Below are 15,916 nucleotides of genomic sequence, written 5' to 3' on the forward strand. Positions count from 1 at the left end.
CTCACATTCACCTAGGCTGCTGGGTTAGAATCTGACCATCCCAGTCTAACTGCTACCACATGTGGCTTTTATGCAGAAAATGGAAAGTCAAACTCAGATCCTTATGCTTTTGTGAGCCCTTTACCCACTAAGCCATCTCCACAATTGTTCCCAGTCAAACTTTTACAAATATTAAGTGGGTGATTAAAGATGAGGTGATGACTAGGCCTGTTGCTTGTTCTTGTGCTGGAGATGCAGTTGGGGCCTCGGCTATGCTAGCAAGTACTCTATCACTGACCTATACTTAAGTTTTCTTGTCCTTTTATTTTGGTTTTCTGCCTTTAAAAGTTATTTGACACGTACAAATGTAAAAATCTATATTATGAAATAGGCTTTTTCATTTTCCTTTAATAGCTTTCTGCCACTAATCTTACATTACTATTAAAATGGACACAAAAATTTTGCTTGACTTTTCATACTGTATATTTGACTATATTACTTTTAACCTTTCTTTGTATTTTAAATTCCTATAAGCAATATCAAAATAAACGTTTTCAATCTATCAATTTTTCTGTTTTAACTGATCCCATTTGCACTACATGACTTTTATCTACTTCTTACTAATATATATTTTCTATATATCATACCTTTCTGTGTTCCTTTTTCTTTTCTGCCCTGCCTCCCTTTCTCATAGCAGGGGGAAATTAACACACCAGGATATCTATTTGTTTTCTTTTTCCTATTAGCATTCCTATAAGCTACATACCTGTTGACTCTCCTTGAAGTTGCATGCTTTAAAATCACCTGAAATTTTTACATCTTAAAATCATGAATACATCATCACCCCAAGTCCTGTGTGCCCCTACTCTCAAACTCATGGCTTTTCCCCTTAATATATTCTACACACACACACACACACACACACACACACACACACACACACACACACACACACACACACACTCTCTCTCTCTCTCTCTCTCTCTCTCTCTCTCTCTCTCTCTCTCTCTCCTTCTCCCTCTCCTTCTCCCTCTCTATGCTGGCTCCATTCAGTGCTCACATGTATGTACTTTTTCAGGGCTGACCATTCAACATGAGCCATTAAAGAGAACATTCCTAGGAAAGAGTGCTTCTCTTCTCTCTCAGTAGGCACTGAATACCTGTGGTTCTGGATAACTTTTTATATATTGTCCCTTTTCTGAACAGATTCAGAATTAACTTCACAGAGTAGTGCGGAGGAGAGAAGAAACATCACAAGAAAAATCAGTCATATGCAGCCCCGTGTTTAACCCCAGAAAGCCCTTCCAGCATCTACAAGCCCCTCATTTTTGTTAGCTATATATTCCCATGCCTGTCCCTCTAAAACAGCCTGGACAGAAACAGTCACCTTCGTCCTCCATCACACACCGTGCTTAGCTGTAGTGTGTCTCAATGGAACAGGCCTTACAATTTCAAACTGGATTAACAGATCATGTATTCAAGAGCTCATGTATTCAAGAGCTGCTAAGAATAAGTAATGAAACAGATGTGAGTAGTTGAAGAAAAAGAAGCAAGTTTCCTTGCTCAAAGGTCTGCATAGGCCCTTTTCAAAACCAGCAGTCCTGCCAGCTATTCCTCAATGACAGCTGTATTCTAACCATATCTTTGACCCAATCGTGTGAAAGTGTTAAATCCAATGTGCTCCATGGCTTTAGCTGTATACAAGAAGTTTACTGAGATATATATTTTGGTTCTGGCTAAATTTGATATGCATTTTTTTTAATTTTTCAAGTTCTTTAAAAATAAAAGTTTTCATTTTTTAAAAAAATTATATATCAAACATAGGAAAACAGTCTGAAAATGTATGATGAAAGAAACATGCTTTACCTGTCTGAGTGCATAAATGTGTGGGGATAGGGGGATATTTGTGTACAGGCACATCATATGTGTGCATAAAAGTGTCAAATATAAAAGCCGGATGACAACTTTGGGTGTAAGTTATCTTCCAAATTAAGACAGGTATCTCTTTGCTGTTTGTAACCATGTATACCAGGAGAGTTGTCCTGTGAGTACCAAATACTCTTTGTCTCTGTCTCCTACCTCCATGTAGAAGAGGTTCTGGGATTAAAGATATGAGGTTTTGCCACAACTGTACATGGTTCTGGGGGTTCAAACCTGGGTCCTTATACTTGTACAAGAGACATCTTACCTACTTAGCCATCTTCCCAGCCCTTATAAAGACATTTTATTTTAGCATGTTGAGTTAAGGAAGTTTGACACACATCATTTATCAAGACAGTTGGTCTACCCCACTATTTGTCCACTGAACAAATGCATATCCTATTCTTCTGACATAAGTATCTTTTGCTATAAATACAGCTATAAGACTATAGAGAAAAAGTTAATTCGTACAATTATTACTTAACTTTAAAACTATCGTTAAAACAGATAAAACAGAAATATTGAGTCCATAACAGATACAATTTTCTTAATCCTAAAAAAACCAACTACTACTGTACCCATGAACCAACAAATAGTTCCAAGTATGTTAATGTGCATACCATAAGTATGCTAAAGTGCATACCATAGGTATTCTAATGCAATTGGAATTGTCAAGGTTATCCTTCTCAAAATGTTTTAAGCAGGAATGAAAAAAATTTAATCATAGCAGCTGCTTTGTCTATTGCAACCAATTTCCAGGTTAATGTGCTATGCCTTACATTAAAACTTGTTCTGTATTGATTTATCATGTCAGTTCTGCAGCTTCATTCAATTAAAACAATGTCAAAATGCTTTCAAAGAAAATCATTTCAAACAGTCTCAGCCAAGTGCAACTTGAAAAGCCAACAGACGGAAAAGAGAAAAAAAAAAGAAAGAAAAAGATACTCATTAACCTTACTGTTTAACTACAGACCTTTGCTCCAGCTCACCAATTATATTTCTACCAAGTGGCATGTTAGTTTCTAAAGGTTTAATAATCATATCTAATGCTATTCATTTTTGCTCACTACATTTTAAATAAATATAAGATTTTTCTTAGGTGACAAACTATAAACTGAAAACTCCAGAAACTTCCTTAAAGGAGTACAATTAAAAACAAAGCCTCCTTGTGAGACATTATCCAAATAAATGACTGATTATAAACTGAAATTCCAAAAGCATCTCATTTCAGTATCACTTTTAAGAATCACTAGACTGTAATCTCTGCTTAAAATTTTGGAACTAAAAAGTTAAAAACTTTTAGATTTGAAAGTTATAAAAGTAGATGTAAATTTTGGGTGGCTTTTTTGTACAAGAGATAATCTGGGGGCTGCAGAGACAGCTCAGCAATTAGGAGCAAATAAAGCTCTTTCAGTACCTGAGTCTGGTTCTTAGCACCAAGGTCTGGCTACTCAAAACTATCTAATTCCAGCAACAGGAACTCAGACATTCTTTTCTGTAATCTGAGGTCACCTGCACTCAGAACATGTGCTCACACCCCAATTCCCATAGACACGTACTTTAAAAAAAATTAAAAAGATGTTTATTTTATATAAAAGTGGTTTTTTATAAATATCTAGCCTGCTTACTATTATCAACACTGGTATTATCTTAGCAGTGCTGGAAATTAAACCAAGATCTTCACACATGATAGGCAAGCACTCTACTACTAGGCTATATTCCCATTATCTACCATTTCTATAATTTTAACTAGATATTTTACAAATCCTTACATTTTATGCCATATAATCAGCAGCAGAAATTAAACATACCCAATCAAAAGAATGCATGTATATGTACTTATCGAAGAAGACAAAACCGGGTCACCTCTAATCTAGACAACAATGGAGCTTATTTTGGGTAAGTATTTACCAGGATTAAATTTTTTAGCCAAAAATTTCTAAATAAATATATCAAAATGTTTTGAGGGTACAGGGAAGTGAGTATGTCTTATCTCATTTATAGATTCATGTTAATTCTGAATTAGTAGCTAAAGACTCCTGGAGAAAGGGCTACTTTACACAACATAAGCATTTAATAAACCATTCATATATTGGTCATTTCTAAACATTTGTGTTTATGTCCTATGACTCCAAGTACTATGTACTAAAAAAAGGCTTCTTACCAAACTATTCAAGTAAAGACACCAAAACTAACTCCTACTACAAGAAAAAACTACTAAGAGTTAAAAGATTTAAAAAAAAAAAAAAGACAGGATTTCTCTTCATATCCCTGCTGTCCTAGAATTCACTCAGTAGACGAGGGTGGACTCAAAATCAAAGGTCCACCTGCCTCTGCCAATCAACTGCTTGGACTAAGGGTGTGCATCGACATGCCTGGCTTAAGAACAAGACTTTACATTGGCTTATGAATTAAGATATCCTAAATTAAGACAAATCTTCACTCAGTAAAATACTGAAACCATTTAAAACAGACCCGGAGGCAAGACAGGTCTTTTTAGGCTAAATTATGTAGGGTTAGAGAAAAAAAATTAGTTTACAAGGGATGAGATTATCTATTATAGGCTGTGTGTTAGAAACACACAAACCTTCAAAGCTTGCTCAACATTATTTTTTTGCTGTTCTTATTCAAACCTAAGTAGCTTCCATTCTGTTCAAAGTGTTGTTTGGCAACTAAGTTTCTTCATCATACTTACCTTGTTCCTTTATTCCTACCCGAAACTCATGGCTCCTCTCTCCATTGATCCCACAGTAATAAACACAAGTTTCTCTCTGTGACTTCCCTGGAGAGTTCTTAAACCCTACAGACAGGGTTTTTTTTCCCTCCTCTCAACAATTTTGCTTGTTCCTCTCACAGCTCTTATCAAAGCTTTATGATAATCTTGTTGGTAATTTCTGAAGTTAGAAGCAGTCACCTAAGTTCACACACACACACACACACACACACACACACACACACACACACAGAGCAAACATATTTTCAGACAATAAAAAACAGTAAACAGGGAGAGTATCCCTAACTTGAAAACACAAAAATCCAGAAAGTTTCAAGTATCAATTAAGCCACTCCCTTCATCACCCCCCATGGGGGTGGGGGGGGAAATCTTTTGTATTTTACAGATCTTCAGATTAGATAAACTTAACATAGTCAAACGTATGCAGACATTCAAAAATACTCCAAACAGATCAGAGAAAGAAAAAATTGATAAGTATTGCCAACAAAAAAATGAAGCTGATTTCATTCTCATAGGAAAGAAATTTGTGAGATTTTAATTCTTTATAAAATAAGTAAGAGACCACTTGAAACAGTTGGTGCCACAGGTGTAAATATAAAAAAGCAAAGAACATAGAAATAAATAAAATAGGGTCTGAAAAGATTTAAGAAGTTACTTTTCAAAAGCTTAATAGATTTGATATCACTTCTTGGCCTTTTGCCTAAGATCAAGTGTAATAAATCTGACAAACCTTTACACCAGAGAATCAAACCTCCAAAGGAGACGAGTGAAGCAAGAAACAGTTAGGAGAAATGAAAGACTACTATGAATAATCTAGACAAAGAACAAGATTACAGAGCGATTCAAAACTCTCCAATAAAGAAAAGCATAATGACCATACAAAATTCCAAATATTCAAAGAATTGAACTAATCTGTCCCAAACTTTTCTACAAAACTGAACAAAAAGCACTCCTTCAAGTTTTTACTTTAAGAACATTACTCCACACCAAAGCTAGATAAGAACACATAAAAATGCAAAACTTTCAAACTAGTTATCTTTGATGAAGAAAGATGCAAAAAATTCCAAGCACTATGACACATTCAATGGATAAAAAATCTGAAGTTTGCTCTTTTAAAACTAGGGACAACTCAAAGATGCCCATTCTCACCATTTCATGAGAAGACCCAGCCAGACTAATTAGGCCAAGGGAATGAAATTTCAAGTATCTAATTCGTGTGGGGGAAGCATAAATTAAAATGTCTCTTTTGCAAAGAATATGATCTTCTCTCTACTGGAAACTTTTTAAAGATTTTACTAAAAAAATAAATAAACTTTAGACTAAATCCAAAAGTTGAAGAATATAAAATTGCATACAAAAAAAGAAAATCCTTTTTCTTGTCTCTGCATTAACAATAAATAGCCAAAAGAAAAAGTAAAGGCTGGAAACATGACTCGGTGCTTAAGAGCATTTGTTGCTGCTCTTCAGAGGACCTGGGTTCAGTTCCCAGCATCATCCACATAGCAGTTCATAACCATCTGTAACACCAGTTCTAGTGAAAGCTGACACTTTCTTAAGACCTCCTCTAGGCAGCATGTGGTACACAAGTGTGTGTGTGTGTGTGTGTGTGTGTGTGTGTGTGTGTGTGTGTGTGAATAAAATGAAAAACACTCATACACATTACATCAAATTAAAAACACATACAAAGAGAAAAATATTTAAGAAAGTGATTCCACATATCATCAAAAAGAATGCTATCACATCCTAAGGAGCCCAAGTGTGTATACTGGTAAAATGTGCCCACTAACCAGAGTGGTCTACAGAGTCCATGACATCCCTATACAAAATCCCAACTCTACTTTTCATAGAAACAGAAAAAGTACTTTGAAAAACTTGACTTTTTAAAAAAATCATGAAGACTAATAAAGCTCAGAAATAACACAAGTATAAACGGTTAAATAATATAACTAGCGTAAGAATGTCAAGCATCTACATACAACAAGATATCAAAGAAAATTCCTCACTAACCAGTCTGAGTGCACACACCAATAACCTGGATTTCCACATCCAAAATAAAGAAGCTGGATTTTCATCTTACACCACACACAAAAATTAAAGTTCAAGTCAGAAGTAAATACTTGAATTGAAATTGTAAGGTTTTAAAGTTCCCTGAGAGGTAGATAGATGGTTCAGCATGTAAATTATTTGCTCAGAATGTATGAGGGAGGACTGCAAAAGCCTTTTTAGAAACTAGATGGATTTATTACTCCAACTGTGATCTAGCAACTGGCCAGCAGACATAGATCCCTTGAGCTTGATGTGCTCATGTCTAGCTAAATCCACAACCTCTGGATTCAAATGAGAGGCCATGCCACAAAAGGTAGTGAACAATCAAGGAAGACATAGGATATAACCTCTGCCCTCCACATGCATGTACACACAACGTACATCTGCCCCTACCTACATACATATGTGTATTACCATATAATAGGGAAATAAAAAATAAGTAAGTTCTGATATTGGCCATGATTTTTACATATAATGTGGGGGGAAGGGGAGAGAAGCAAGCAACCAAAAAAAAAAAAAAATCAACCTAAATGGGGTTAACAAAGTAAAATAAAATAAACTTACACACAGGAAACAAATCATTAAGCAAAACACAAATTAAGAAGCAATACCTGCAACTAGTCCACAGATAAAAAATTAATATCCAGAACACAATATTCAAAACATAATACAAAACAATAAGTAACAAAAAAATCTTTCCTTCAAAATAAACAAGTAAAAATCTTAAGTATAGTCCCTTCTACAGAAGACAGAAATCTCTTGTTGAACGGGCACAAGAAAGGGTTGCTTGCCATCACTAGTCAACACACAAGATAGATTCTAACACTGGCTGGAATGATTTCCACAGATCATGCATTAGGAAAGATGTGCAGAACAGAGCGCACTAGTCCCTGCAGATGGGGTCTACATAAGTACAACTGCAACCAACCACACACACTCAGGGATTCAATGTTCTCGTCTGGCCTCCACAAGTATTGCATGCTTTAGTTTACACACATGCCTGTACGCACAGCTTTACATATAAAAATAAAATTTTTAAAAAGTTTTTTAATTGATGAATGAATTCTGGGTTTTTACTTCTACTGCTTTGTACTATGTATTTATATGAGGCAGCATTCTGGGCACTGATGATTATACAATTAAAATGTCAACTAGCTCTGAAAAACATAAAAGATGTTCTGTATCTGAAAAATAGAATAATTAGAGATTAGTTAATTCTTATTGGGTACATCAGTATGTATGCACACGTGTACACATGCACATGCATGTACACATGCACATTCATGCAAAGGCCAAAGATTAACTTTGGATGGCTTCAAGAATTTGAAAGCTAGGCTCTCCAGATGAGATCCACAAAATCCCGTCACTGATATTCTCTCCAAGGCTTGGGGAGGTCCCATCTTATATAACTGCCTGCAATGCCCTACAATCATTCAATAAAGCCTTATGGCAAAATTATTCTAAACTGTTTGTATATTTGCAACTAAAACTACTTATAAGAATAGAGTAAATGTATAAGCTAAAGAAAGCTGCACTAAAAAAATCCAAGTTGTGAAATACCAAAAACCCATCCCTCATTAATTCAATTTAAGACATTTATACTCAATCTACAAACTAATATCTGAATAACAACTAGCGGACCTAAAAAACATCTTAACATTAGAATCATTCTTTATTTCATTTGTGTCCAATAAGTGTTCTCAAATACAATAGCTATTATTTTTCCTTTATAGTCAGTAAGAAGTAGATGGCTATTATGTGCCAGTATCACATGGTGACTAACAAAATGATGGCAGTGAATTAACAAAGGTTCTTGTCTTATGATCAATATATTCTGCTAGGACAGTGTTCTCACCCCTCCTAATGTTACAACCATTTAACACAGTTCCTCATACAGTGATAATCCCTATCTATGAAATTATCTTTGTTGTTACTTCATTGCTGTAATTTTGAACTGTAATGACAATATCTGGTATGCAACCCTGAGTGAAAGGGTCATTCAGAACCCCACACTACCCTACAAAAGGGCTATGACCAACAGGTTGAGAATTATTGTACTAAAGAGAAAGAAAACACAGATAACAGTACTACAGATGTGAAGAGTATGGGGTACAAATTGGGGAAGGGGCGGAGATAGACAGAACCAGACGGCTTTTAGAATAACTGGTCAGGGAAAGTCTCTGCAAAGTGATATTTAAACTCAACCACGCATAAGTAAAATCAGCATCCAGTCACAGTGAATGGTGTCTAAGTGACATAAAGATCCTAAAGCTAGGAATAGATATGACTTATTCTCAAAGCCAAAGGAAGGCCAGTATGATACAGTGAGGTGAAAAAAAAAAAATCACTCAAGATGAAGGCAGAGAAATACAATCAATTTTATTATATAGAATTTTGTAACAAAAGGCAGAGCCTGGAGGTACTTACTTCAAAATCAGCCAAGAAGAGACTATTTCCAACAAGATACTACAGACTGGCTGAGCAACTGACTAACACTTGAGGGCAAAGAGCAATCAGACCAGAAAGACAAATACAATCCCACAGAGAGAAAAAGAAGAAAGTTTACTGATCTTCTCAGTGAAAACAATCTTGTAACTAAAGCATGGATATTCATGTATGATATTTAAAAATGAAAATAAAACCAGATGTGGGGGAAAAAAAAAAAAAAGAAAGAATCCTTAAAAACTTGAGAGTTGGGAGCAACCAGAATGAACATCACTCACATACAGAAAGAATGACATGGTTCAAGCTATGGATTCTGTGGTCAGATTGAAGACTATCAGAGTTGCACTTCATCTTTAAGATTCAGGACAAAAGTCTCCCACAATTCTTGACCTCTTTTTGAAATTCCAAAGCTTTCAGCATGATTATTTCCCAAAGTGACATAGCAAAACTCAAATGGAAATATACTTTAAAGAGAAAACATTTAATTAGCCATATAAAATTATTCTCATTTCTAATTTCATACACCATTTTTTAAAGCAGCTGATAATACGTACACATCTACTAAAAAGTTATCTCTTCACATATTATATGAAGCAGAAACCACAAGCAAAACAACAGAATATACTTACATCAGGGTATTCTTTTACAGGCACATAAAGTTTCTCTTGTAACTGAACAATGGGTCCCACCGCGTCAGGCAATTCTGCACTCCTTTTCTCTGTACTGCCATTTAATGTGTCATTGTACATGTCTTTCCGTACTCTGCTAATTTCTGTTAAAAATAAAAATTATAAATGTGTTAGACAAAAAATATTCGTGCTAATCCTGGAAACTGGAGAGGGGTGCTTCATTGATAAAATGTTAACTCTTGAGGAGCTGTGGGACAATCCTATTATTTTCTGGGTTGAACCTGCTAACAAGATGATAGCCTTCATTTCCATCACAAATCAAATTTATACTAGCCAAAGTACACATCTTATCAAAACTAACTACAGAGTAGACTTTTGAACATAATCATATAGCTTTAGTTTACCTAATATTTTCAAGCTTAAAAATGAGGCCAGTCATTTTAAATGATAGTTTTAGTTATGTAACTGCCATAAAAACACATAAGACAAAATACCAAAAGGCTCTTTTATTCTTCATAAATAATGAGCCTCAGTAAGATTTAAACTGGACACCACTTTATTGAAATGATTTAGATATCTTTAATGCACTCAAGATGCTCACAGACTAAATACATAGCAAGTTTAGCCAAAGTCTGAGTGTGGTGCACACATTTAGCAGTTAAATCCATTAAGAGAAAGAAAAAACAGAAACCAAAAAAACAAAAACAGTAGACTGGACTGACACAACTGAATGAACCCTGAGGGGAAGAGGAAAAACAACACTTAATAAGAACACAAAAGGAGGTGCAAAGGAAGACAAGTAGCAAGCAAGCCAGTGATCAGACACTAACAGGAAGTAAGGATGTTGCCTTGGACTAGACCACTAGACCACTAAGGTAGGACTAATCAAAGGAGTTTCAAGGGATAGTAACAGAAAACAAACCACACTGGGTTAACAAATAACATATGAATTGAAGAAAGCAAAGATAATCAAAAATCAATGACCTTTACCCCCCAAATCTGTATAATTCTTAGGTATTAAATGTACTTTGGGAAAACATGAAAACTGCATTTTAATAAATCAAACTGTACAAAGAAAATAGATTCTTCCATAAAATATTTAATGAGTTTCAGCTATATTATCAGCAGATAGGCTTGCACACTGGAATATCACTACAATAAGGTATTTCATTATTAATTGGATTAACCCCTACATAACTGTCTCTCCACTCTATAGAGTAGTGCCTCCTTAAGAAAAAGGAGAAAATTTCCACTTCAGTAAATACCTTATGCATTTCAAATAAACAATTTAAAGTATTCATATTAAGAAACTCTCAAATATGAATGCATTACAATTTTCCTAACTACTTACTTAACTCAATTTTGTTCAGTAAAAACCACAAGAAAAAGGTACAATCCAAGTATTCTTAATCAAGTTATAAAAATCTTAACCATTCTAAGAATTACACATTTTCCTCTTTTGATGACCAGCAAATAGAATCAAAAAGTATACTAGATTTAGCTAAAAGAAGACTGCAACATCTTTCTAACCACTCTATACTTCTAATATTTAATTAAATTAAAATTACACAAATATTCTTTAGTTCGTGTCCCTAAATAAAAGTATTGGTTGGTATTAATTTATTATCATTTAAATTTCTTCACAAAGTAACCCATTCTGTGAGGACATAAGCATACCACCATAATAAAAATTCACTAATATCATCCCTTTAAAATGAAACACAGGCTGGAGAGATGGCTCAGTGGTTAAAAGCATTGACTGCTCTTCCAGAGATCTCAGTTCAAATCCCAGCAACCACATGGTGGCTCACAACCATCTGTAATGGGATCCAGTGCCCTCTTTTGGTCTGTCTGAAGACAGCTACAGTGTACTGTAGATTAAATAAATAAATAAATAAACAAACAAACAAAAAAAAAACAGCACACAGGTGACATACACTATTCTATTGTTGAGGGTCACCATAACATGAGGAACTGTTTTAAGGGTCACAGCATTAGGAAGGTTGAGAACCATTCAGCTGGAGATATGGTTAAGAGTACCTATAGCTCTTGGAAAGGACTTAGGTTCCATTTCCCAGTACCCACACAGGAGCTAACAATTTTAACTCCAGTTTTAGGGAAACTGACCCCATTCAAGCATACACATGGCATAGTAGCACAAATGCAGACAAAATATACACATGCATATTCATTCACACATAGGGCCTGGGGGCAGGGACTCAGTGGGTAACAACATGTACTCTTCTTACAGGAGCTGAGTTGGGTTCCCAGCACAGTCAACAGGCATCTAACAAGCCCATGTACCTCCAGCTCCTGGGGGATCAAACACCTCTAGCATCCAGGCACACCTATATTCAAAGTGCACATACTAACAGAGTCACTCACATTATTAAAAATAAATCGTAAACTACATCTGGTTTGCATATAATATAGGTGGAAAGTCTCTAAGTAGGACTGACAAGCTAAAAGAGAAAGGAAGAAAAAATAGGCACTACAACAAAGTGGAGGGTGGGGGGATGTAAGTCAGCCATGATGGAAACCTTTAGTTAAATTCTCAGCACTGAGATGGGAGATGGATGGTGGGGGAATGACGTTTGCTGCTATAAATGCAAAAGCAATTCTAAATAATCAAGAAAGGACAACAGCACCACAACACAGAGGAGGGCTAGAGATGTGGTAGAGTGGCAAGGTGCACATGGCATGTGCAAAGCCCTGGAGTCAATCTCAAGAGTAGGGCAGTTTGCTATTGCAGAAGAGTTCAATATTTGAAAAATTAGTATTTTAAAATAATATTATGTTATCTATGAGAATTTCATTCAACTCATTTTGATATTTACACACACAGACACACACACACACACACACACACACACACACACACACTCTTCCTCCTCCTCCTGGATTCAACCTCCCTATCCACCCAACTTCTCCGTTTTTGGCTTTGTTTTTTTTCTCTTTAACACATCAAATACAATGTGTTACAATGTGTTACCCAACTACTTCTTGGGAGTGGGGCTTGCCCTGGTCATTACCAAACGCCAATAAGTCCTTAACTTGTGATGGGATTTGGCTCCACTGTTCTCCCTCTATTCTGGGATTGTCTGGCTTAAAGTGTCACAAGTGCTCCAAGTTTGGATGTGCAAGGGCTCTGTTGTGTCAGAAAACTGTTCCCCTGAAGTTATCACCACACCAGGCCCTTACCGTCTTTCCACCCCGCTCCCCTCAGGGACATTCCCTGAGCCTTGAGATGATATGCAGAGCCTATTTAGAGTTAAGCCCTCTGTAGTCTTAGTGTTTATGTATTGTTAACTGCCATTTACTGCAAAATAACTTCTCTGAAGACAGTTTCAAAATTCACTGATCTCACTTAGGATAATATACTATTGTAAGAAACTGTCATAATGTAATAGTTCAAGGAATAAAGAAATTGTATTTTCCAGATAAACAAACTTAGAAAAATAAAGAGAACCAACTATAAATGATTAGAAAAATTCAGTTAGGATGGCATTAAAATATTCCTACAAATAAAACAAACGTTATTACACACTATCATCCAGTTAGTTAATATGACACACCAGCCTTTTCACTTGTATTTCTATAGAACCTGAGCAATTCTTTGATGAGCAAGTCAAAGTTCTGTGAGTATCTGCCAGCCGCTGGGTCTGAGCTCCTAGAACCTGGACCTTCAGTAAGGACTTGGGTTGAGCACATGGGTGGGAAACGAAGGGAAGACAAGCTAGGTCCCAAATTAAACCTGCACAGGCCATGACTCTAAGCCTACAAAGAACGTTATGTCTAAGATGAGTGTTGCACCTGACTTTTCAGTCTTAAGGTTTACATCTCTAATAATAGTATAAAAATATGCACAAGATAGTGCTGACAGGAATGTAAAAAAAACTAAAACACACTTGTAGTCCTCCAGATTACAAACTAATTCATCACTGAATCTAAGAAAGTCACTACCTTTCTAGCCAGAATAGCATAAGCAATTTGAGATACAATACTCCAGTCAGAACAAAATCTGATTCTAGTTCTTACAATAACTCTATGATTTGAGATAAGTCTCTTATTTAATCTCTCTATATTAGTGCCTCATATAAGTACAACTCACTGAATAGCTCAACTGACCAATTCTTTAGACTTCCACTTTTTTCCTTCAAATTCCCGCTCAAAACTTTTTGCTCCCTAAGTCCTAACAATCAGAGACTCTGCTAACATCCTAACAACTTGCCGTGATTCTATCCATATTGGCCAGGACATATACACAATGGTGGGTTCATTTATAACGTACACGAATGACTCACAGCAGCTGTGTTGTATACATTCCCTTGTGTCAAATATGACATAATGCTGAAACACTCTGCAAACATCCACATGACTTTCAAGCTACAGCAGTGGTTCAGAAGGATCCAAGTTCAGAACCATTAGTATTTAAAACTTCTACTACAGTAACTCCTAAATTGTGTATTTATCTTCCAACTAAATATTCAAGTGATTAAGAAAGACAGTTTCTTAAAAACAACTCTGAAGTCGTAAGCACTTCTGAGCTAAAACTCCCACTCATAAAACATCAGCCACTCACTGACACTTAGGAGCTTCCTAAATGCTCAGAATCTGTGATACTCAAGTAACCTGTAAACCACCCAACATGTTTTTATTCCCTTCTACTTATTTAGACACAATCTAATTAGTTAAAGTTTCTCTAAAATTATAAAACCTCACAACATTCCATGACAAAAAGATGAAGCATGAAGAGTAACGTCTACTTCCTTCCGTGAAAAACACTAATCCTTAGTCAGCTTTACAAGCAGTGCTCACGTAGCTAGTGGGGTTGTGGCAAGTCTCTACCCTACCCTCTCTCCACAACTGCAAAGCAAACGTTTTCCCTTTTTTTCTTGTTTATTTTCTACTACACATACCCCTTAAAATGATGTTAATCTGCTGACATGCTTTACTACTGATTTCTCAGTCAAGATGACTGCAATTTCATAAATCACGTTTTGCTAGTTTGTATATCAAAATATCTGCACAACTTACAAACTACCTACTTGATAAAATCTCAACACTAGATACACACTATCTAATCTGGTAGGGGATGGCATAGGGGTGCCCTTTTTTTTTACACTGTCTCATTCATTAACAGCCTAGGCTGGCGTCCAGCTCACAATGGTCGTTCCTCAGCCTAAGTGCTGAGGAATACAGATATAGGTTATCACACACAACTCCACCTTCCTCTAGGTCTGCATTATAGGAAATCTATAGTTTGTGTCTTTAAACTCAGAAATCAAACCTTCATCTTTATAGCATTTAGGTTTTCTCCTTCAAATTTCTGTATGAACAAAACTATTTGTGTTTAAGATTACAAGATGAACTAGTTGTACCATCTACAATACAGTCAGTCATCTTCCACATCTCTGCTTTAATAATCTTGATTTTTTTTTCTCTTTTTCTAACTAAGCCCAACTGTCAGTTATTTCTGTTCCTAGCAAGGGAGCCGAATTGTTTCTCACTGGCTATTACTGAATCATCTCCACTCATCTCTGTCTCTTCCCCTTAGTGTACCTAATTAGGTTTATTATTCCCATGTCTCATATTTCAGTTCACTATTTGCCTCTGCCATTTTCTTTCGTATCACTTTTACTGTATTGGTATATGACTATAGTAGCTACATGAATAGCTACTTTGCAATATATAGAATGACAATATCAAGGACAACATAAGGAAATATCAGATAGAAAAATAGAACTGAAGAAATTTAAATTAAACAATTAAGTAGTCATAAATGTATAGGTTTAATAATGTAATACTAGAAGACTTGATAAAATAAAAACAGCTCTATTTAACTTTCTGATTGAGACTTTTCAACAAATTGAAATTTAGAAAATTATTATAAAATACGTACTAGCTATTAAGAATTAACAAAGCAATTAATGGTATACAATCAACACAGAAAAACAAGATGCATTAAAGTTTCAGGTCTTAATGCCATTTTTTTAAAGTTTAAAATATATATTGTTTCAAATAAAGCATGTCTTTTGCACTCTACTGTGATAACTGATTCTAATAGGTCAACTGGACATACTAACATTACAGACATTTTATCTGGGCAGCTATCTACTTTTTCTTTATGCATCACACTTAAATACATCAAGATATACCTTAA

The 15,916-nt window shown here is 35.4% G+C and overlaps 1 protein-coding gene across 6 annotated transcripts in view; it reads right to left on the reverse strand.

Moving 5' to 3' along the window:
- Qki (QKI, KH domain containing RNA binding) overlaps positions 1–15,916 on the reverse strand; it is a 108,790-nt gene that overhangs the window by 67,613 nt on the left and 25,261 nt on the right. For all 6 annotated transcript variants that reach the window (XM_032894698.1, XM_032894696.1, XM_032894700.1 and 3 more), the window contains exon 2: positions 9,754–9,896. In XM_032894698.1, the coding sequence (XP_032750589.1) occupies positions 9,754–9,896 (143 nt within the window). The remainder of the gene's footprint in view (positions 1–9,753; positions 9,897–15,916) is intronic.

Source organism: Rattus rattus, chromosome 2, assembly GCF_011064425.1.
Source record: "Rattus rattus isolate New Zealand chromosome 2, Rrattus_CSIRO_v1, whole genome shotgun sequence".
Taxonomy (NCBI): Eukaryota; Metazoa; Chordata; class Mammalia; order Rodentia; family Muridae; genus Rattus; species Rattus rattus.